Here is a 24843-nt window from a genome sequence, read left to right as displayed (position 1 = left end):
TCGCGGCCGTGGTTTGCGTGGCACACATCTGTGTCAGGGCCTGTCTGTCACGCGGGGAAACTCAGTTAGGAAACTGCCCTTGGATTAACAGCCAGTGGTGGGCGATTACAGTCTAGGCATGTAAAGGCATGCCGGTCAAGCCAGTGCATGCTGGTGAAGCTTCAAAATGCCCACACTACTGGTATATTAAGAAAAAACTGCAGAAGCAAGGCCAGAACGACAGCTCTTCTCTCTACACCCATTCCACGAGAACTATCAGTGTGACAGATTCTTGGGTAAAGCTCATTTCTGTGTAGTTATTTGATATCAACAAAGGGTGGTCAGGTGCCTAGCAAAAAAAAAACAATTTTAACAATAAAAAAAAATAGTTCTTACAAGAACCATGCTACTTCAAAAGCTCGGAAAAGGAACGTGTGGACTGTTGGTCATGCTAAGCAGCTTTCCGGTCAGCGGATGCCAAAAGAAGAGGGGGCCACGGAAGGGACATAGAGGTGGGAAGTTAAGAAGACAACAGTCACCAAAGAGATCTTGTCACGATGAACGACTGATAAGCTAAAGAAGAGAAAAGCCAATGGCTGATAGCATGGAGCCAGATATAGATGTAATTGACTACAAACACTTTTTCGACGGAGAATGGTTAGCTGATCAGGACCATTTTTCTCATCCTATGAAATGAATCCTCATATGATCCACATTGACTCTGCAGAACGAAGGGCATTGTAATGATTACTTCAGCATGGGAAGCAGCCAAAAAGCTGCCCTCTATAAAACGCACTATAATATACTGTAACACAGTAAAAGCAATGCACTCTCTTGGCATAAAACAATGCTTTAAAAATACAATACTTTGTAGTACGAGGTATATGAAATATTTCTGCAGCCAGTAAATCAGCTTATGTCTTAACGTTCAATACGTAAAACTTGATTCTGATGTCATTTTGATAGCCAGAACAATATTTTTTTTCTTAATGTATCAGCCTAAAACTATTTTATAAAGAACACTACTCAAAAGTGTATTCAGCTATGTTACATAATGGCTTTATTTCAGCAGTTATCCAGTTTGGCAGCAAACTATCAATAAAATGAATTAACTTTCCATCTCATTGGATGAAATTACTGGTACCCCCATGATACTGAATCATATATATATTTTGCAATTCATTCAGCTCTGTTCATCGCACTTATCTAGCAGATCATTTTATCAATATGTTCTGCGAGTGGCAGCGCAGTGGTTAAGGGCTGACCATTGTGGTGTCACGGCCTCAGAGGAATAGGGTTGGGTCCAAGCCCAGCCTGAATAAATGTCTCCCCAGGGTATGTGTGGGTTATCTTCAAATACTCTGACTTCCTCCCGCAATCCAAAGGCCATCAAATCAACTCTAACCCATCCCGAAAGTGTGTGCAGATCCTCTGATGAACTGGTTTCAAGCTCAAGGGGGACTCCATACTGGGATCTCATCTGACACTCACACTGCTGAAAACCGACTGACGAAAATGCCGTGAAGCTCAATGATATTTATCTTATGCCAAATCACGCTTCTTTTCAAAACCTTAGTACAGCCGTGTAACAGGAGAAATTAAACTGTGTTACGTTCAGAAATATTTAGGTTAAAGTTTATGACGCCATCTCAAACTGTTCTGGGGAATAGTGTTCTTCAAAAGACCTCCAGAAAGATTATTCTGCTGTAAATATTAAATCTGGCCAAAATTCCCAGGGAAATAACCTGTATTTCAACCCAGATAATTGCCTAGTACATACACATAATTACACATATCTGTAATTATCAGACAACATAAGATGAAGCATAACAGAGACAGATATAGCAACATGACCTGTGGTCACACATTCATGGATTTAAGAGAGCCATTAACGTGACTTACTTCCAGATTAAGTATGCGTGTTTCTGACGCTTAAATGTTAATAGACAAACAACAGGTACATCAGGACATTAGTTAATTGCCCCATTTCTGTTATCTGATTACTATTAATGTAGCATATCTGCTCTCACATACCGCCATTAAAACGTGCTACATTAAAAGTTATAATTATTGATACATTATCTCTGACTAGTTACCAAGCCGAGGAAAGAGTTTTAAAAAATTTAGGGTTATAAATTTAACTGAGGTCACTGTACGAACTAAGCAAACCCACAAAATGAACTGATCACATTCTTTTAAAAATAAAAATAAAAAATTATTTATACGCCTGATTATTTTATTCATGCAAAAAGTAAACTCCCAACATTAGCTAACCAAGCTGGTAACTGCACAGAGCAATAAAGCTACTTTATACTCAAGCTGTTTCCACACATAATCATAGCCACCTCACTGCAACAGAACGTGAAGCTATTGACAAAGTATCACGCTAAAAGTGACGGTCTAGATTCTCTAGCTCTGCACGATTTACACCAAATGCACTATGAACGAAGCAGCATGATAAAAAACGGAATATTTCACTTCATACTATTAGCAACCTAACACAGGCCTATACTTAAATGTGTGCCAATGACCTTAAAAACATTTCGAAAAATAAACAAATGCTTTCCTTTGACTTGTTCTCAAAATTAAATGTTTCACCATGCATTTCTCCACTCCAGTACTGGGAGTGTGAAGCGTGAGACGGTGAATTGAAACAGGAGTGCAGAAGAGTAAGAGTAATACAGCAATAGACACAGACCCCACATATCTTACGCACTGACTGTCTAGGAGACCAGAGAATTGAAAAACCTTAGCAACAATTACATGCCTGAACGGAAAGGGCTGTAATTTACAAATTCTTGGATCAGCGCCACGGTTTACTGAAGGACATGCGATGGGGAGTAGAGCAAGGCCCAAAAGCAGCACGACCCAGCCCCTGTCGCCGGCCTCAGCGGGAGGCTAAAAAGGCAGGCTAACATTTAAGGATGACTATGGCAGGGACAGCTCACCCACTGCACAGTTTGGACTTCTTCCTGTCTCTGTTTTTGTTTATTATTATTAAAAATATATATATTTCTTTAAAATAAACAAAACAAAACATCTTCCAACTGCAGATGACACACAGACTTACATGCAAGAATATTGTGACACAGGTGACACTTCTAAGCATTTAATAACCATTTTATTCTCTTTCCAAATTAAACATTTAAAAGTAAAAGTTGGAAGTTCAGCAAAATCTGAATCTCAAAAACATGAAATGAGGCCAAGTAGAACGACTGATATGGTTTTGTAGAATTTGAAAAGCAGGGAATAAAATTATTTGCAGGAATAGGAAACAAACATCAGCGCTAAACGTTGCGAAGGGCGAGCGGCCAAGCATTACACAATGTGGTGAAATGCATTTTCCATTAAAAAAAAAATGCACAAGTACATTAGTCCTGGTATTTGGTGTATCCAAAAAATTTACAATATTTGCCGCAATTTGGGGAGGGCACACACAGACACCAAATAAACAAACAAATAAAAAAATATGTAGTTAACCAGCTACGACATTGTTATATTAAGAACCACATGGCCACAGAAAAATGCAAAGATGGGGAAGATGACGCTTAATCTTGGGGAAGTCCATTTTAAGTGTTATGGAGTCCCCGAAGCCACAGAGCTCAGTATGTCCTGGACACAGATGTTAATGTTTTACTTTCAAGTTTGATTTATCACATGCACAGTTATACAAAGCATATCTACCCAGTGAAATGCCTTCAGGTAGCAGGTAACTAACAAAAAGACACGACAATAAATAATAATATTAAACTTTGTGAAAGAATCCAAGCACGTTTTACGGTCTGCATGAGAAACTGCGAAAACATTATGAGGAAATAACTGTTTTACAACCCCGTTTCCAAAAAAATTGGGAGGCCGTGTAAAATGCAAATAAAAACAGAATACAATGATTTGCAAATCATGTAAACCATATTTAACTGACAATATATCAAAATGCTGAAACCAGGAAGATGTTTTGTGACAATTATATGCTGATTTTGAATTTGATGCCAGCAACACATTTTAAAAAAAGTTTAGACTGCGGCAACAAAAGACTGGAAAAGTTGTGCAATGCTAAAAGAAAACACCTGGATGAATATCTCACAACTAATTAGATTAATTGGCGACAGGTCAGTAAGATGATTGAGTATAAAAAGAGCCTCCCAGAGAGGCAATGAAGATGGGGAGAGGTTCAGCACTCTGTGAAAGGCTGTGTGGACAAATAGTGCAACAATCTAAAAATAATGTTCCTCAGCATAATATCGCAAAGAATTTGGGAATTTCATCATCTACGATACCTGTGCTCTTTGGGTTCTCAGGTGGCACTGCGTTAAAAACAGCACGATTCTGCAGTGGGAAAAATACTGCATGGGCTCAGGAAAACTTCCGAAAACCACCGTTTGTGAACAGTTCATCGCTGCATCCACAAATGCAGAGAAACCATATCTAAACATGAACCAGAAACGCCGCCGACTTCTCTGGGACTGAGCTCATTTTAGATGGACTGTGGCAAAATGGAAAACTGTCCTGTGGTCTGAAGAATCAAAGTAGGGCTGCCACTAATGACTGCTGTTTTTTATAGATTAATTTCATTTTTATTGTGACAACAGTAAACAGTATTAGATTTAAAAACAAACGCATAAATAAATAAATAAAACCTGTCATTGCAGGGCTTTAGATAATGGACACTGGCTTTCCAGTACTATACTGATGTTACTTACAGTATGCCCACAATTCGATAAGCAGAATAGTAGTAAGTTTAGCATATTAATGAGAGGTGTATTGTAATGCACAAAAGTTAGTCATCTGTATAAATTTGGCATATTCTTGCAACTGTTATGTTATATCATGGAAGAGATAAGCACTGATGTCACAGTGAAGAAAGGGACAGCTCGAGATATTGTGGTTAAACACAGTAAAAAGACGTTGGTGGTGTGGTGATACTTTTTACAGTTTAAAGTCCAACACTTTTTTTGTACATATAGTTTTCATTTTCATTTCAGTTCATGAATTATTATTATTTTTTTATTTAGTGACCATTTTCCTTTCTGTTTCAGTTTACATGATCACTGGTCCAAACAAGCCCAACACTGGCACTGCTAATCAACATAGAATAAGCCCAGATTCTAGCCTAAACATTTTCTCAAACACTTATTCAATGGAAATTCAAAGGAAGCAGGCAGACAAGATCATGGCTTTAATAATGAGGGCATTTAGCAGCTGGAAGGACATAAGAAATGAAAAAGCTCTCCATACTAATGGTAATTTAATAAACATGAATAGACAACACTTAGGGTGGTTTTGCCTATTCTGGTGGTCTAGAATAGCACCTGTGAGTTTTCTCTTCAGGTGCTCATGCATAGTGCTGGTGCTGTGGTGTTATGCCACTGAAACCTTGCACAAGTGTACAAACTTTGTTCTGTGATAATTTGAACTACTCCTATAATTACGTAGTGATACTGAAGAAATCAAAAAGGTCACTTCAATAAAATAATTTTACAAAATATGCGGTGATTTAAAATATTGATGTAAACACATTTTAAGCGTTGACACCATCGATTATGTTGACTAAATCGAGGCAGCCCTAAACGAAAATTTCAAATTATTTTTGGAAAACATGGACACCACGTTCTCTAGGCTAGAGGAGAGGGACCATCCAGTTTAGCAGTTCAAAAGTCAGCATCTGTGATGGTATGATGGTGCACTAGTACCCATGGCTTGGGTACCTTGCACATCTGGGAAGGAACCATTAATGCTGATCAATACATGCAGGTTTTGGAGCAACATATGCAACCATTCAGAGAACGCCTTTTTCAGAAGAAGACCTTGTGTATTTCAGCAAGACAAAGACAAACTACTCTCTCACAATCTGCACGTATTACAACAGCATGGCTCTCTAGTAGAAGAGTCCAGGTGCTAGATTGGCCTGCCTGCAGTCCAGAACTATTACCCACTGAAAATGTTTGAAAAATACAAGAGAGACCCCGAACTGTTGAGCAGTTGAAATCCTACATCAAGCAAGAATGGGACAGTTCAATTTCAGAACTCGAGTTACTGGTTCCCTCAATTCCCAAACACTTACAGCGTACTGTTAAAAGAAGAGGGGACAACACAGTGGTAAACATGCCCCATCCCAACTTTTCTGAAACATATGGCTAGCTTCAAATTGAACATACATGTCATGAAACAATAACATTTGTCACTTTCAACATCTGACATGTCTTTGTTCCATTTTCAATTAAATATGGGTGTATATCATTTGTAAATCATTGCATTCTGTTTTTATTTACATTTTACACAATGTCCCAACTTTTTGGAAATGGTTGTACAAAGGTAGCTGTGATTCATGTTGGTACCTTTGCCAGTTATTTATAGCTGCAGTTAAATCGGACATCAAACCACCCATTTGTTTCTAAGGTCAACGGGATCAAATTCTATAAAACCATATCAGTTATTCTACTTGGCCTCATTTCATGTTTTTTGAGATGCAGATTTTGCTAAACTTCCAAAGTTCCTTTGCTGAAAACATTGGATCATGATGTAGTACAACGGCTCTCAGCTACAGACGGATTTCTAAAATGGTGGGAGATTGTTAAGAAATTACTGGACAAGTTTAGGGTTGGCACACTGCCACAGGGCCAAGGACAAAACGTTTTCATGAAGCATTCAAATACAATGATCAAAAGAGAATGAAGGAAATGACTAAATCATATGCAAAACCATTCCAGAGACACGCGGTCTAGCACACGTCTCTTAAGCAGGCCATTGCATTATTCAAATATGCAAGGTGAATATAGGTCATTTTCATTTTAACCTTGAATAAGAGGGAAGATTTTGATTGCAGAAACACCGAACGGCATTTCTATATTTGTCGATGCGAGGCCCCATTCTGCTATGTAGGGCAGTGTGACTATTTTAACCATGACAAAGGCGATATACTCCACACGCTACCGTCACTGGCCACCCATTGCAGTTCATTAATCCCATGGGCTTTGGAAAGCCAGTTAGACAACATTCAGTCACTGGTTAGCTTACAGGCTTACAGTAACGTCACCACTCGAACTGCCAGTTTTCATTGTCAAGTAAAGTGCGCTTTATTGTCATACCATCCAAATACAGGTATACAGTGGCACAAAATAGCATCCTCCCCCAGGATGACTGTGTGACATGAAACAATCATGGGGGAGGGTTTTCACAATAAAGTACAAAATAAAGGACAGTGCAAAAAAAGGGAGCTGGACATAGGGGTTTTATGTACATAGTACAAAGTGCATGACGGCAGTAGCACAGCAGGGTAGAATAAATATAGTAGATAAATACTAACAATAGATAAGTAAACAATAATAAGTTGAACTTTCATGGTAGCAGTTAACACCCAGGGCATCGCAAAGTAAATTATGCATTTGGGAGTTGACGATAAACAGATTCACTGAAGTCACCACCAGCAACACGCAACGTGGCTCTGAATGGGTCTGACTGTACATAAGAGGCCCCACCAATATTGTCTCAAAACCTTCAACCTCTTCAGCTACTTCACACAATAGAACCACACTAAGCACTTTGGCGAAACTTCTGCTATATGACCAAGCCTCGCACCTGTGGCTGTAAAAGAAAAGGGTTGTAATGAGGTTCAGATCACAAAGAGGAGCTGGAGAATCCCACTAAAAAAGCCCTGAGTCAGAATCTATTATCATAACAAGAGTCACTGTAGTGTTTAGTATCATGTCCACATTCAAGCTGTGAAGTGAAACAGGTTCTTAACCACAATGAAGGCTGGGACATACACAAAGGTCTGCACATCTGTTATGGAAACAACGCAGAGCAACTATCTCCACGCTAACCTAAAATAAATAACATGGTTCTTTTTAAACCATAACTACCCCTTCAGAAGCACAGTGTAACAAAGTACTGTCAAGCCACTGGCTTATGAGAGTCTCTCTCTAAACAGTGCTGAGCCTGAAAGTATTATTTATTTGAAAGGTGGTTTATCCAGTCAGATTCGGAGAGCATCTGAGGACATGAGTGCAAAGCAGGAAAAGGTTCCACAAAGAAATATAAATTTCAATGAAGCTTTAAGTTTAATACCAGCAGGCTTTATATATTAAAAAACAACATTAGTCAAAGAGATGATACATAATACAGTTGTCATTACCATTACAGACCAAACTGCCAAAATGTAGGAAAGCCACTAATTTACTGTAATTTAATACAGGCTGATATAAAATTTGGGTTAGCAGTTTGATTTGTGCAAAGTCACTGGAAGCAAGGAATTAAAATCAGTGGGGTTTTCAAAACCAAACAGATATATAATTAGTCAAGACTGATATGACAGTGAGAGGCTACTGCTTAAAAGCTGTAACAACAGCCAGGTGTAAACAGATGAAATGCAGCATTAAGGATGGAGATATCTGCCCTGCAAAGATGATTTCCCAGAAGAATGAATTGTACAAAAAAAAAAACTGATCTTTTGAATTTTTCCCCTGCAGGCGTAAATGGTGAGAAAAAGAAAAACAATTAAAGATAATTTAAATGAGGTTCTTGGTTTGTTTTGAAGATTCTGTGTAGTTCTTGCTCCAGTAATGCTTACCTGCACTTATACCCAGTCGCCTCATTGACAGTCTTGTTTGTAATGTTCTATTTAACCTTACTTGTATGTCACTTTGGACAAAAGCGCCTGTTACTTAAATTTATATTTATTTTAAGTCCTTTCATCCTTTCCTTGAGGCATAAAAACAGTGGAGAGTAAAGTACCAGTCTGTGTAGTGTGTAGGTAGATGGATAACTTAAAAGGTTGTCGGTTCAAGTTCCAGAAGGTGGTCTTGTTCTTTTAATCAGACAAGAAATCCCTCCTCTTCTAGAAACAGTGAATACTGCACATGCCTTGTTTTCCTTAGATAAAAGCCAGTGATTTGCAACAAGTGGAAATAAAATTCCTGCAGGATAACCTAACAGATAAAGAGTATTCAGGACCACAACTGCACATTTTAAAAGCCATAAAGGGCAATTAAATTTGACACTGTGAATGATTCCATCTACTGTACAAAACCAAATCAACATATTTCACTGATTCAGAGCGTTTTATCCAATCCTACACCAGCTCAGATTGTTCCTGTAATAAATGTTTGTCTGTATGACATCTTGTCTCCTGGCTGTGTGTCAGTGTTGTCTGAATGCCATCTCTCCATTTTCAACCCCCTACACATATTTTGACTAATGGATTCAGTGCTTGTACCACTTCAAGCCTCCCATGGTCACGATGCAACGAATGCAAGCAAAAGGCTTCGTTTGAAGTTAGCAGCACACAATTCAATAAAAGCCTAAAAAGCCCCTTTAATCTGCAAAACTCCTCTAAATAAGTAGTAGATACCAGGCATTCTGGTCTGTCCTCTCTATGACACGCAATCCCACGATTCCTTGCACACTGTGCCTCAGGGCTCAGGTTGTTTCTACCACAATCTGAGCAGATGAGATGACCGTGTAACATTCTGTACGAGAGCAGCGAGCACCTTTGCTCACCTCGGCAGTGTGTGTGATAGGGACACAGCAGCCTCAAAATAGTCCTACAGCCAACTCACTCTATAATATAAAACTACAAATGGCAAAATTTATTCGACATTTCTTTCTTTCTTTGTTTTTAACATCAGATGCTTTTATCCAAAGTGACGTACAATTGACCAAACAAGGTCAGACTGTCCCTGGAGCAACTGCGGGTTAAGGGCCTTGCTCAAAGGCCCAATAGTGACATCACTATGCTGAGCCTAGGATTTGAACCAGCAACCTTCTGATCACAGGAATAGCACCCTAACCCACAGAGCCAAACACCACCCCCAGCTCATGCAACAGTGTGATACAGCTGCAAACAGCTGTGTCTGTTTCACTAAACCTCTTACAAAATGATTCTGACACCAAAATCAAACTCAAGTATCATTAAGATGTTCTTTTTTGGGGGAGTTAAAGAGTACACAATCCAGCCGTTTTTAAACAGAAACTCAGTTCCAAAGTGAAACTGTAGATCTGTTGTTCAGATGGCCTTCTTCGTTTCTGGAATATTATTTCCATTGGTTCTGAGAGGTAATAAACTCAGTTGCTGAGCGTGAAATATCTAACCTTTCAACTGAAGTGCAGCCAACTACAGTCTTCGCATTCGTCATTTCACAACTCTATCTCATCCCCCACCAGACGTTTAGAAAGAGCTGTCACTTCTCAGGACATGACATAACGATGCAAAAAGGAGGACAGTTTAAGTTTTGCTTGAGAGAAAATCACCAAATAAGACACCAAAGAACAAATTTAAAAAACAGTATGTTTCAAGAACTTACTAAGCTTCTACTATTAAAAAATATTTTAACACAGCTACTCAAACACAACACTCCTAATTTTATCTACAATCAAGATAATTATTTAAAACCAATGAAAGCCTGAAGATGCTTTGCTGCCATAAAGAAATATTCATCTTTTAGTTTGTTGCAAATTACACTGTGCGTCATCAATTCCATTGTCACTGAAGACCAGGACTCAAAAGAACAAGCAATTTAAAAGATATACTAATTCTATTTCTATACTATTACTATTTCTATGGTCAAATTAATATTGAAGCTGCATAGTATAAATGGAAACATTTTTTTTTATTTTTTATCTCCTAATAACATGAATCCCCATGTGTTGCTGGATGAGACACGGGTTTGTTTTACTTTTCTTTTCTTTTTTTTGTGGAACACAGATCAGAAGTGCTACCCAGCCAGCCGCCACAGAAGCACATGTGCTAAGAGCAGGCAGAAACCAACGGTCACAGCCCAGTGAAACGGATAACGGCAGGCCGAGCCAAATACCTGCTACAGCATCACAAACACTGCAATTCTGCATTAAGGGCCGAACAAGCTTGCTTTCATTAAAAATTTCTCTTTCAGGTTTATGAACAGCAAGGGTTAGAAAGTACTGGCAACTATACAAAGCCTCCCAGCACTGCTGCATTAGCATAGCTGAGGTCCAACGATAGCTGAATCAAAGTTCAGTGATACGTTAGGTCCAAAGATAAGGCTGTTAAAAAGGGAGTCACTGAACACAGGATATCATAACTGAGCTTGTAATGTGTACAGCTTGTAGAAAAATTTGAGGTAAGATATTATCTTAACAAAAAGTACTGGAAAAAAAAGTTACCATAGTTGGTTACTCAACTGCCACAGGAAAAAAATAACCAGTAACAAAGGTAAATGCAGAAAAAGAATCAGTGATATGAAATACCTGTGACAAAATCAGTTCATAAACTGCTTTAGCAATTAACTTGTAGTAATTCTGAAAGGAAGCCATATGACATCAAAAAAATGGAGGTGGCTCATCATAGCAACAGACTCCAGAGTAACTCCGAGAATAACCCTAGCATGGAAGTCAATGGAGAAGGTCCATCCTCGAGCGTCACTACCACCACAGAAACAGCTGGGCCGTAATTTAAGAGGTGCGTATTATGGCATTGATTGGCACCACCAACACCAAGCAGTCCTAGACAGGAAGGTACAGATGGAGCAGGAAGAGAATTCAAGAAATAACACGTTTGTCCTGTTTGTCCTCTCCAGGACTATTAACTGCTGTTGACCTTTCCTGGTTAAACACAAGATTTGTAGAAAACACATGTATATGGAGGAAAACATTGTTGAAGCATATTGTATTAGCAGTCATCACATCAAAAAGAAATTAGGTTTATGTGAAGTTAGTTGAATGAAGACTAATGCAGGATCGCTGCAAGGACAAGGAGCCCTAAATTCCTTGAATCACAAATAAAAACATATTACAGCAATCATTGATGTACAAGCACTAGCTTCACAGTTTCAGTTAAGTAAAAAAGAACACAGATGAAATGACAGTTTATTTGCCATTTGCACAAGTATCATTTCATGTACATTAGAATTCTTTAGTTTTCCCATCTTACTCTCATTTCAGACATATACAGTTGAGAACAAATCTTGGGGTCAGAATGCTAGTCGAGTCAGTTTTCATTCAGTTACCAGTTTCCACTTTCGCAAGCTCTTTCCTCACAAACAGCTTGGCAGTATTTTTTTCAGATGCTGTCAGTTTTGCAGAGTATAATAAATCTGAAAATTCTTCATCACACCACCCAACTTCACCTCTAATAGCGGCCTCAAAGCCAAGGTAAGAAGCAGCAACGAGTTCAAATATTAAGAAGTTCAAATTTTTTTTGACATTTGGAAGTCATCTTGGGTTGTATTAAGGTGCGGCCAATCACACATATGCATGCAAACACTTTAGCTTTGAGATTAAGCATAACCCAAATAAGAGCAAAGCAATACAAAATGCAAACTGCAGAGCAAAGGGAAAGAATTCTGTAACCTTGGAGGTGGGGGCTGGTGCACTGCTCCAGCTGGCTACCGGCCCGCTTACAGTGAAGTGCTCACGCCAGCTTTGTCAAAAGGCGATTGAGGGATGGGTGAGGGGGGGGGGGGGGGGGAGGGAGGCAGTGCTGTGCTGCCAGGAAAACGAGTCACCCAATCTGCAGCACTGAGCGCATTCTGGCCACGCATTATCTCTGAGCGTTTATTTTTATAATGATTAATGCTGGAGCTTCCAAGCATGCCTTTTGCAATTCATATGGAAATATTAATACTACAAATTTATATACAAACTAGTGCTATAAATCAGATAATTCGGATAAAAGATAAAGTCCCCCAGTACAGAAACTGCTTTATTTCCCTAAATAACTACACAGCTACTATGGGGAGAATAATGACATGGCTGAAAAAGACAGAATCAATTCTGCTGTTTGCAGAAAAAAAACATAGAATTATAATTAATGCTGTAGAAGCTGGTAATATATCAGACTTCTGAAGCTGGTTCTGCAGTCAACTCAGAGAGACAAAAATTTAATATACAGTTCAGTGATTAAATTGGTTCATGATAAATGTATGTTTTTTCAGTTTCAAGGTCTATCATGGCCTAGTCTCTGAAACAAGTTATACAAGGACTTGTGGAGGAACATATCGGTCACACATTAACCTGCTTTAAACTTGCAACATAGCCTTTATACAATGACACCCTTCACCTTTAATGCTAATTTTGACATTATCTTCCCAGCTACACGCTCAGTCCTAAACACTGTATCGTGCTGAATGAATGAGTTTATCGAATAGTGCTAGTGGTAAGACTAACACTACATTAAGCAGAACAGCAGGTAAACTTCAGTCCTCATGCTAAGTTTGGGGCCAGCCAAGTTCATAATTAGGCTCGATTTAATGAATCGCTTAAAAGCTGGTCTGAAATGCTGGCACCAATAGAGGGGTTATTCCCTGAGGTGCCAATACAATGCGCTGTGAGCCAGAAAGGCATACAGAAAGCGGGGAGAAGACAGCCAGCATGGAGTTTAATAAAAAAATAAACTCCATTTAAATGTGGTTCTACTCATCTTTGGAGGAGAAAATATTATTTAGCCGTTCTAAGTTTAAAATACAGAACCTGAAAAACAGGCTACGTAGCAAAATAAAATTTACTGATTCTAGAGGAGCTTTATATTGTCAAAGGAAACCATTATCGCTGCCAAGAAGTCTGTTAGGTCTAGTCACCAGTCCACAGAGTGCATCTCACAGTATGGGACAAACATATGACAGTCTGTCTATATTTACAACACAAACACACACACACACACACACACAGCTGGGCAGCTCTCCTTCCTCAGAAGTGTGAGCCAAAAAAATGCTGCATGAACTTAATAGGCAAAAACAAAACAATTATTAAAAATAAATTTTTAAAAAAGCTCTGCGATTCACAAGATTCATGAGGTTGCAGAATTGGAAGAATTATGCAGAACTGGAACTCAGAACAAAACAAATATGGCCACTCAGCCACAAGTTACACCATCTTCTAAGGTTACTGCATTTCACTTCAGCGTTTTCAACAAAGGTTAGTTTTTTTTACATAATGGTAGAATTAAAGTTGTCAAGAACAACCAAAATAACCAGGCAATGATTTTTTTTTTTAATCATTATAGCTCACATTTTCATGCATTCATCATGTAATTAAAACAGTTACTGCGGAACAGTATGTAAAGCCATTGAGAATATCTATTTTTAGCAATTTAACAGTCTAATTGTCAGTGGACGTCCGGTTGGTGATGATCTTACAGATTAAACATCAGGCAGGTGAAACACACAGCATGTTTGAATTCAGCTCCATTTCTTAGCCTGTAGATGTGTGTTCTTGCTTGTTAAGGCAGCATATTCTCCACCTCAATTTAATCTTAAACAATGAGTGAGAGAGAAAAAAAAAGCAGCAAAACATTTTAATTATTCCCCAAGAACAACAGGTATTGGCTCTGGAGAACAGAATGTAACTACAGATATATAAAACAAGACTGAATCCAGATGTATAAAATAGCTTTACAGCATTCAGATGTGCTGATGCTAGCAGAAAATTTTGAAACATCACCATGAAGGATTTGTCCAATATTGACTCATTAAATATGGATTTATACTCATTGGCCAGGGGAGTTCAAGGTTAAAAAGTCCACACGCCAAGTACCCTTTTAATAATTCTAAATCAGGTAGATAAATCTACATGAGGTGAAATTGGGGGAAAAGAAATCATAGCTAAACATGATCAGAAGGATATTTGAAAAGCCAGAAAAGTTGTCAGCATAATACTTTGCATGGGCCTCAAACTCTTATCTAAAGTCATCTTCACCAGACAAGCTGTACACAAACAAACAAGCACATTCACGGCCTCGCTGCCAAAATCCAAAAGGCACCACAATGGAAGCCATGTGTGGACAGCAGAAGAACAATATCTTGCGTTTCCCCATCTGTTCCCAGTTTCTTTCTATAAACTCTGCCTGACAATTGAGGTATGTCTTAAAAAGTGTCCGGTTAAAGCCTGACACCTTGAAAACAGTACCATGGCACAGTAGCCTTCGAGGGCCATGCATCATGCTGGCCTTCACTCCACATTCTCAATTGTTTTGAAGTCATTTGGACGGTGAGTAACCTTATCTGGCATTTGGCTAGTAAATCAGACTAATAAAAACAGGATCCTATTTTAGATGTGTGTTTGCAGCATTCAAGCCGAACGCAAACGGTGCCACTCAGTTTTTTTGCCACTCAGTGGGTGTGAGCGCAGTGGCTTCCACCTGCAGTGATGTCATGTGCATACCCTTCGTAGCAGGGGAAGTGTGAAAACAGCAGATAAGGTTATAAATAAAAGTAGAAAGAGCTCCTGAATCGGAATCTGGTTCTGTATCGGCGGCAGGATCGCATCTGAACTGAAAAAAATGTGGATCGGCCCATCTCTATTACTAACACTGTCAACTGAAATAAATCAGTAGTGCAATTACCCCTTTGACTCACCTAAAGAGCTCAGCTTTACTGAAGTGTGCTTTAAACCAGTGTTTCCCCATTGGCATCAGGAATCTGATTAGTCCACCAAGATCCTGGGTGGAGCCATACTATTAAACACCTAAGCAAGATGCTTAAACAACTCCAAATGTATGACGTTATAATAATAATAATAATAATAATGATTTTTATCATAATAATAATAATAATAATAAATAGTAATTAAGAATAATAATAATACTATGAATATGAATATGAAAAAAGATAGGTCACTTTGGATTAAGTCATCTGCTCTGTGGCTAAATTTAACTGTGGCGGGCATGCTACATTCACTGGTATGTAGCTGCAGCCCTTTGAGCCAGACAGGCTCAGGTGTGTCTCATTAGTAACAATGCATTCATTGGTAGCTGAGGTAAAATGGAATAGATTAAACATTAAAAAGGCACAATGCGACGAATCAGTAACCCATCCATGGTGTCCCAGGAGAGGCTGCAGGTTCAGTGCGACCCTGTACTGGACATGCAGTTCTAAAATACACAAATATGCCAAATTGCACCAATTCATTTACTAGTTCATTCACTAAGACGTGCAAATTTGAGGTTTGTCAAAAATATCATCTTATTTAAATTTCTAATTTTGAATATGGGAATAAAATCAAAAATGCTCTCTAATCATACACGTGGAATCTTATCTACAGGCCACAGTGATGTCTGACCATCCAGGTCATGGTGCGTTAGAATGATTAATATAATGGAACAGTTAGTTCTGCCTCCACACGGCAACCAAAACAAAAAGTTCAAATAATTTCTCTGCCCTGTCTACATTTGAAAGCAGCACTGACATGGAAAGCAGTGCATGCTTCTGTGACAGTGAATATTGCATGACCTATAGCTGCAGGTTTTTCAATAATTCAAGTGACTATTTGAAAAGGAAAGGTAACATTACCTATATCTTGCAAGTAAATATCAGCTGCTAACTGGCCCGATTAGCAAACCATTAACACCTGCAAGCCGCAAGCATTACGCTTTTCCTTTCAAGATTATTGTTATTAAATATTCTATTGTGTGCTGGGACACTCTCATATAGCACAACTGGTCACCAGTGCAACGGAGCATTCCAGATTTGCAGCATCAGTTCTCTTACTGACTAGTTTAGTTTAGTTTGCTTAGTGAAACATGACATTTATGAAAATTAAAGTGTATTTAGCTGGGTAATTCCATTATCCTTTTACATGAAGGGTACCTTCAGAGGCCTCTTTGATTCTGGTAGCAGAACCACAAGCAGTAAATTGAGTAATGAAGTTAGACCACAATTCTGTGTATCTTTACAGGTATAAAACAAGTAACACTGCAAGTCAATATACCAGAGCATACAGATTTTGGCAGCTACTACACCTACATCCAGGAGACAAACTCGACAATTCTGCTAAGCTCATTTAGTGGATGTTTTCGAGGATCTGAGAGCAATGTAGTACTGCTGAATAAGAGCACCCATTCATACAGATGTCAAAGAAATATCTTGAAATATACAATTAGGACACTTCGCCCTACTTCATGACAAACAACATTGCTTTTAAGTTCTCTTGAAAATGGTACGAAAGCCAAAGAGTATTTTGCAACACTACAGTTTTATAAAAAGCATACATTCCCTCTATAATTTACAAGGTTTTTGAATATCAGTGGAAAATTCAATCAGTGAACTGAAACCATTCTGAGATGATTAGCTACAAGGACCCAATTTCTTCCTGATGTAGCCAATGCAACCAGGCTGAGAAGACTTGGGAAACAATTTTAAGCATTAACTCTAAGTGGAAATTACAACTGCCGTGTGTGAAACTGACCAAGAAAAACAGGCAGATAGGATATACATGTACAAGCTGCCACCGAACACTTACATTATTTACAATAAATAAATGTACTTAATCAGTCAAATACTATACAACATAATTAGGCTAATTTCCCATTCAAAGCTTATGTTAAAAGTTTAGCCTAGACTTGAAATATCTGCAGCTATATTGATATTTCATATTAAATTATTAAATAATTTATTGAGTGCATACTCCATCCACTTCAGCACGAGGTTTAGAATAACCACTAAAATTACAAGGGGAAAAGTAACATTATAAGTTTCATATATATATATATATGTGTGTGTGTGTGTGTGTGTGTGTGTGTGTGTGTGTGTGTGTGTATGTGTGTGTGTGTGTTGGGCGGTATACCGGTTCATACCAATACATTTTACATTTTTGAGGCAATATTGTTTTAATCTGAATTTTTCTTATACCGCAATATCGGTTTAAATACCCTACACAATGTTCGGAAAGTGGCGCAGCTCTAAACTGTTTAAAGGGCGACCTTTTTTACTGTTACACCGCTAAAAATGTACCGCGAAAATTCAGAAACAGAAGATATAGCTGACGCTGGAGATGAAAATAATGAGACACTGAGGTTGTCAAAATCGATTCTCAGATACTAATCGATATTAAAAATTAGTATCTGATTAGATACTCATTTTCACCATTATTGATACCACCAGTGCGTTTTCACCTCATTTGCCACACTTCACACAGCACACATGCACACGCACACACTCGCGCAGCCCCTCCCCTCCTCTCAATAACCGCTGAACGAATTCACCCTGGTTAACACACACATACCGAGTTGGCCGAGTATGGCATATGCTGCAGTTGAAGGCACTTCGCAAGCTGCTTTAGTAAAAAAAAAAAAAACACACAAAAGTGCCTTTTGGAAGTATTTTGCAGATGAGTATGGAAAGGCTAAGGATGTCGATAAGCCTCTATGCAAACAGTGCAACAAAGTTGTGACGACGAAGTCAAGTAGCACATCAAACTTGGCAAAGCATCTTAAAGACTTACATCCCGGTCTTTACGAGAAATTTCACGAGGTCGCGTTCCAGCAACACTGAACTATTAAACACTTATCAAAAATGTTAACTTGGCCAGCACATACCTTAACATTAGCCGTTTATCTATAAGCAGTTAGCCAACAAACATGTTAGCCTTATGTTATCATTAAGGTAGCAGATAGGCACACTGGCTAATAATAAAATAATATAGTTAATGTGGGAACAATGCAAAAATGTAAAACAAAAATCTGTCCAGTAAAATCCTGTAAAAGGTGGTAAACGCCCAGTCATACTCTAAAAATAAAAAAGTTCTGTTGTATACCGTGAAACCAATAGAAATAATGGAAATGATTTGTTCCACAACCCAAAAAAATTCATATAAAAATGATTAATAAAAAATATAAAGCAAAAATACATAAGATGAATTAACCTGCACTTTATCTTTGAAAAGAATCATGGATGGTGTGAGGGAGACGAGAGAGAGGAGAAGAGGAGGGTTATTTTGTAGGACGACTTTCACTATAACTAACGGAATCACTGCTATCTGTTAGCTCACTGGAATCTTTTTCTTTTTGTGCGACTTTAACAAGGAACCTATCCAACGACAGCCGCTTTTGCCTCCTTTTCGATTTTGCGGTTCAATTTGTCGTTAAACAGATTCATCGCTCGCACTGCTACGGCCTTATTCAGGTGGTGCTTTTCTACTAAATTTTGACTATACGAGTGAGACATGCCAACAGAGACCAAGCATGGGAAACGATTACCCACAATCCCACAGCGAGAGAGAGAGAGAAGAACTATTGCTAAGTTGCGATTACGTGACGCTAGGAAGACAAAGCATATATGTAATACTCATATTGCAAGACCTCGCTCGTTTATCAAGTTAAAATTTATTTTAAAATTTTGCTCATCTTGCAAAACACTTGCAAACCAAGTTACTCGCAATCCGAGGTTTGACTATATATATAGACTGACATCCCGGTTTTTATGAGAAATTTCACGAGGTCGAATTTTCGAAAACTCTCTGTTTTGAGATATATATATATATATATATATATATATATATATACACACACACATACACACACATATACAAGTAAAAATTTGCCAAAGGTTGTTATATCAGCTACACTGTAATAACCCACACTGCATGACAGTTACAGCCCCAACACTACAGCACAGTTTAAACACCCATGACCACTACATTAGATACAGCATAACACAACACTATTATACATGTGCCGATGAACATACTGAACACCGAACTCCTTCTTGTTCCCTTACCTGACACTGCCCATGTGGAAAGCCGTCGCTGCAGAACCGGCCTCGCTGCCACCCCGGCCCTCGACGATGTCCCGGTTCCAGCCATTGCCAATGGCAGCCAGAGGGGGATACAGGTTAAAGACAGGCTTCTGGTCCGGCTGCTGCAAGCTAACTGTGCTTGGCATGCCAGTGGCAAAGCCGTGGGACGGTGCAGCCGTGGCACCGGCGACGCTCGCGGAAAGGAGGGAGCCGAATGAGCCAAGAACTTCTGACCCGGCCACCTGACAGAAACTCTCGGCGTCGGCCTCCTGCTTGATCACCCCGGGGGTGCTCAGGATAAGGCAGCCGTCACTCTCTGTTTTGACGGTGAGCGTGGAAACCCCTGGATCTGGGTGTGGTTCCCCGTTCATGCTTGTGCCGCACCCATGGCTGCTGGTCTTGGCTTCCTTCTGTGCGCCAACATCCCCCAAAAGAGAGTCTTCCACACCGAGGGAGGACAGCAGAGCGGCGTCGTCTGCCACGTAGAAGTCATTCAGCTCTGATAGAGAGCCTGGTAAATCAAAATCTTGCAGGATGTCCATCGTGTTCTCACCAAAGAGCCCATGGCACACATCAGGGTCCTTTCCCTCCTGAATGAATGAATTCTGCGGCACATCCAACCTGGGCTTATCCAGCATTAAGTAATCCTCAGTTTTCAGAGAGAAGGAGATGGGATCCATTCCAGTGACAGACGAGTCCATGGGCATAGAAGAGCAGGTTAAGTCTGTGTTCATCTTCAGGGGCAGGTAGTTTTGACTCTGGGCTGAAGCAGCAGACATAGTGCCATGTGCTTTATCCTGCAAGGACGCTTGGGCTCCAGTTTCCCCTTGATCCAAATTCAAACTCTCATTCCAGTTATTGCTGTGTTCGAGTCCACCTTTGTCCATTTCCTGTCCCTGATGTACACCAAAGAGAGGAGATTACAGAGTATGTGGCATTTATTCGGAATTGTTTTCAAGCAAGAAAAAGATCAAAAGATAGCTCACCTTTAACAAGCTGGTTCCTGGCATAATCAATTTAAAGTCGAGCAATATATTTTAACAATGTAAAATTGTGAAAAATAACTTTCTTCATTTTTGAGAATTGATATTTAGGGTAGTATTATGTGTGCTAAGAATAAGCTAGAGCAGGGGTCTCCAACTCCGGTCCTGGAGAGCTACCATCCAGTAGGTTTTCTATCCTACCTGGCTTCTGATGAGCCACAGCTGTTCCTGTTATTTATCTGAGAACAGGTGTGGCTCATCAGAAGCCAGGTAGGATTGAAAACCGACTGGATAGTAGCTCTCCAGGACCGGAGTTGGAGACCCCTGAGCTAGAGAGAATGAAAATATTTTGTATTCAGAAGCTGCCATAGTAGTATGACACTTGCCAGCAGCAGGTTTTAGAGTAAGGGATCAAAATGAACCTTTAATAATACTCTTGGCCTGAAGTTGGCCATTTTCATTATCATTTAAACCAAGACTTTTTACTTCAACAACTTAACTATTCTGCAGACAATGTGTTTAAAATATTTATTTTTAAAATGTTGGTTTTAGTTTTTAAAAGGACATTTCTGTATGCTGATTATTCCCCAAGCTGCAATACAACAAATAAGTTTGTAGACTAAAAATATCAGTTGGAAATGACTTCATATAAATTGCTTAGATTGTTCATTCTTTAATAATCTAGAATATAACACAAGACATTCACAACACCCATGCACCCATAAGGCTGTATTCTGGGTTTACCAAGAACATTTATTTATTAATGAAAGTTATTTCCCAATTCTGATGTTACAAGGTCAATCACAGGCTGCATTTCAAACTCCCTGCCCTTTCTGTGTATTACAATACACATGCAGCCATGAGCTTCTGGACTCAAAACAGCTCTAAAGTTTTATAATGTAATTCAACGTCGGTGGCAGACAAAACCTTTTCAGCCACTCATATTTTGTTGGTACCGCCTCCTACTCTTTGTGTACTAAAAGTTAGGAATTAGACAGCTCCTCTCATGCAGAAAAACTCCAGAGGCAATTCTGAACACGCCACATAACTTGCGCACTTAACACAAACAGAAAGGAAAGCCCGCAAGAGAAACTCTGATCGGTAAGATAAACTATGCAAACCCAATACCAGGATCCATGTTTGTGCACCTGAACCGTCTCTATAAAGCCCTTCGCCTATGCATCAACCGTGATTAATTCATGAAGAATGGATGAATCACAAATAAGAAGACAACAAGAAATTAAAAAAAGCAGCAACACTGACACCACTGAGTGTTCCTCTAAAATATCTTTATTACCAATTTAATGCTAAATATCTACATACTTATGTCCACACATTAACAACAGCCATAGGCATTACTGTCCTCGTAGTTTTTTAGATGAGTTGCCAGTGCGGTGAAGGTGAGAATCTACCTACATCATTTATAAGCTCGGTGACTCCAACTTTAAACTTTTTTAATTGTAAAAAAATACCTTACATTAACACAATCTTCTGCAACCTTACACACCACAGAGCGTCAAGTAGATATACATCAAATTACGAAGGGGGGTAATCTACTTCACAGAGCCCCCGTGTTAATTCCTCACACCTGCACAAAATGAAGGATTAAGTTACATTAGTGATTTTTAACCAGCTCATCCGCCTTCTGGGCAAAAAAGCGACGTATTAGACGCCGGTGGTGCAACCTGTTGGCTGCGATCAGCTACTACAAAACCCGACATGCACGCCTGCAACTTCGGCACGTTTGTAATTTTCACATCAGGCGCTTTATTACGCCATTCGGGTCGCAGTTAAAGGAAGGACATGGGGGTCATTAAAATTAACTCCCCAGGAACTGGACACGGCGTGTTTTTTCCGTGAAACGTAGCACAGACTTGCGCTCTTTTTTTTCCAGGACTGATAGACGAAAAAAACAAGCCGACTTGCCAGAGATTAAGCCGACCAACTCCTCGCAAACTAGGTTACCCAAATGTCCGCTTTCGTGGCAGGTCGGACGACTAACTTCTTCATTGGCAGTTTTATTTTTCTTATATAAAGAAATCTCTTGGCCTGTGGTGTACCCTTCAACTAGTTATTAAAGTGTTGTTTCCCCAAATATTAATATTTTAAAAGACGTTGTGGGTGTTTCAAACAAATATGGAAATTCCAGCTGGCACGACGTCAAGAGTAAAGTTCTAAACCAATACTCAGGAAATAGCCTAATATTGTGTATGTGTTTTATTTAAAATGAAATAAAGTGGACGGCGAGACGTACCTATTTAAAGAGGGAAAAGCTGGGTCATTTCCAGAGTCAGTCCGTGACCGTCACCCGTAACACAACCCCAGAGTCAGCGGCATACGGTCGGTCTGCAGGTCAAATCGACGGGAGAAAAGGAGAAAACTGTCAGTGTCCAGCTCACCAGCAATTTCAGACGCCGATGTTTATTTCATAAAAAATAAAAATAAAAGTGCAAGTATCACCAGTGATCGCGCTAGTAACACAGGCTAAAGGACAGCGACTGCAGCTGTCATGTACGCAAAACAGTGGCACCAACCACGCCAACTTTGCTGATTAGTCGCCAAAATAAATACGTGAGAAGTCGCCGTTTGCTGGCTAAAACAACCTCAACGAATAGCCCGGGTTCCCGGCGAGCAGACCGGGCTTAAAGCGGGGATCCGAGAGAGGAGTTAGCCGCGCAGCCTGCTAGCATAGCCGCTTCGGCTGTTTACCGCACGGCACACGCCCCATTACGACAAACAAAACTTATCGACTTGGAGCAACAAAACACACGGGAGGTCTGTGGCGCAGCGAGCGGCACTTAAGCTGCGTATTAACTGGCTAGTTAGCTCGGTTACACCGATCATCTTCCGCGTTACCGGAGCTGTCGGTAACGGCGAGCCGAAGAGGAGCAGCGGGTTTGGCGCCTCTGCCTGCGCGAGCCTGGCCGTCGGTCGCGCGGGGCAAAGTCGGTCCGCTTCGAAACGAAAGCTGCAGAAGACGCGGCTCCGGTCTCGCGACGAGGAGTTCGATATAAATTAATGTACGTAATAAACGACCATCAGGAGAGACGGAAAAATAAACTTTAACAAACGTGCCGGACCACCGAGACGGGGGGGCGGTGAAATCACCCAGCGGAGATGAATCGGCGGACTGCTGCGGTCGTTATGAAAATTAAGGGGAGAAAAGTTTTTACACGGACTGCGAAGAAGGAAAAGAGAGAGAGAGTGGGTGAGCGAGAGAGAGAGAGAGCGCGAGGACCTGAGTGACGCACTACAGCCGACAGCGCTGTAAATAAACAGAGCCCCCCGCGTCCCCGCGCCTCTGCACATTTACAGCACGCCGTCTGCCTGCTGCCGTGTTTCTTCAAAGGTTTACATTTACAATTATGAAAGTAAAAAACAAAAATCACCTTCAAACGGCGATGCCCTGCTTGCCAAAGGGTGCTTCGCTAATTCCTGCGCGCTGGTATGGGAAGGTTAAGTTAGGCATGCAATCATTCAGTGTGCCACTGAAGTCATTATTATTATTATTATTATTAATAATAATAATAATAATAATGTTAATTGCTACTGAGCATATTTTTTCATCCTAAATGCACGAAGACAAACTCGCTGACGTTGCATTATTTGTGTCGCGTTGCTAAAAAAAATAGGCTATACAGTAATTTTTCTTTGCATCTAGTAAACAAGTAAATCGATTACGTATTTTGTTTGCCAAGGCTCAAAGATGTTTGTTATTAGTTCACACCGGTCTAGTGAGATTGCTTTGCTGTCCCTTCCTCAGGTCAACTGAAGTCCCAGCTATCCTCCTTTGACAGGAAGATACTTTGTAAAGCTGGTCAATCCTGCTCTTTGGAGGCCTGAGATTGACAAGTAAAAGGCAACTGTTCTATATCCTGTGGGAAGGGACAGCCGGACCACTGCAAGCTATGGAAGTTACTGACTGCTTAAACACCGTCGGCTATGCCATTAGTAATTTTCCAAAACACACAAATGCAGTGGTTAAGGGTGAAATTCTCAACCAGTATTTCCATGACAGGCCGGTGAGAATTTCTTTATGATTCATAGTTTCACTCTCTCCCTGTCATTTAATCATGTTAAAGATGTAAGTGAGATTTACGCCCAGATTCTCCTGTCAGGTGATGTAAGCGGGGAGCTTTATATTTGATTGAGTAGTTGAATCCCAATTGAACAGGCAAGAATTCAGGGGATTATATTGGGAGTAGCCTGAAGACCACAGACTTATGGATTTGAAGCGAAACGAACCACTGTTTGCAAGACACGACCAGAACAGCTGGTGTGGACCGAATAATCCAATTTATGGAAAACTGAAAGAGGTGGGCTGGTGTTAGAAGATAAGAAATTTACGAGAGATGACCATTTTGGCCCATCAAGCTCATTTGGGCTCAATAGCTTAAAGTTGT

At 39.8% G+C, this 24843-nt stretch overlaps 1 protein-coding gene across 4 annotated transcripts in view; it reads right to left on the bottom strand.

The window, feature by feature from the left end:
• The window catches only part of LOC111857444 (glucocorticoid receptor-like), a 42361-nt gene extending 18669 nt beyond the window's left edge, over positions 1–23692 (bottom strand). The window contains exons 1-3 of one of the 4 annotated variants that reach the window (XM_023838328.2): positions 23549–23692; positions 22695–22786; positions 19440–20353 (exon numbers count right to left, since the gene is read on the bottom strand). In XM_023838328.2, coding sequence (XP_023694096.1) covers positions 19440–20344 — 905 coding nt within the window. In that variant the 5' untranslated portion in view covers positions 20345–20353; positions 22695–22786; positions 23549–23692. Of the gene's footprint in view, positions 1–19439; positions 20354–22694 lie in introns of all 4 variants that reach the window. The other 3 variants (XM_023838327.2, XM_072706319.1, XM_023838329.2) reach the window with 3 other exon arrangements.
• Positions 23693–24843: the final 1151 nt, after the last annotated feature.

The sequence above is a fragment of the Paramormyrops kingsleyae genome, chromosome 24 (assembly GCF_048594095.1).
Source record: "Paramormyrops kingsleyae isolate MSU_618 chromosome 24, PKINGS_0.4, whole genome shotgun sequence".
NCBI lineage: Eukaryota > Metazoa > Chordata > Actinopteri > Osteoglossiformes > Mormyridae > Paramormyrops > Paramormyrops kingsleyae.
The sequence above is the reverse complement of the archived record's forward strand: the minus strand, read 5'-3'. Positions and strand labels throughout refer to the sequence as shown.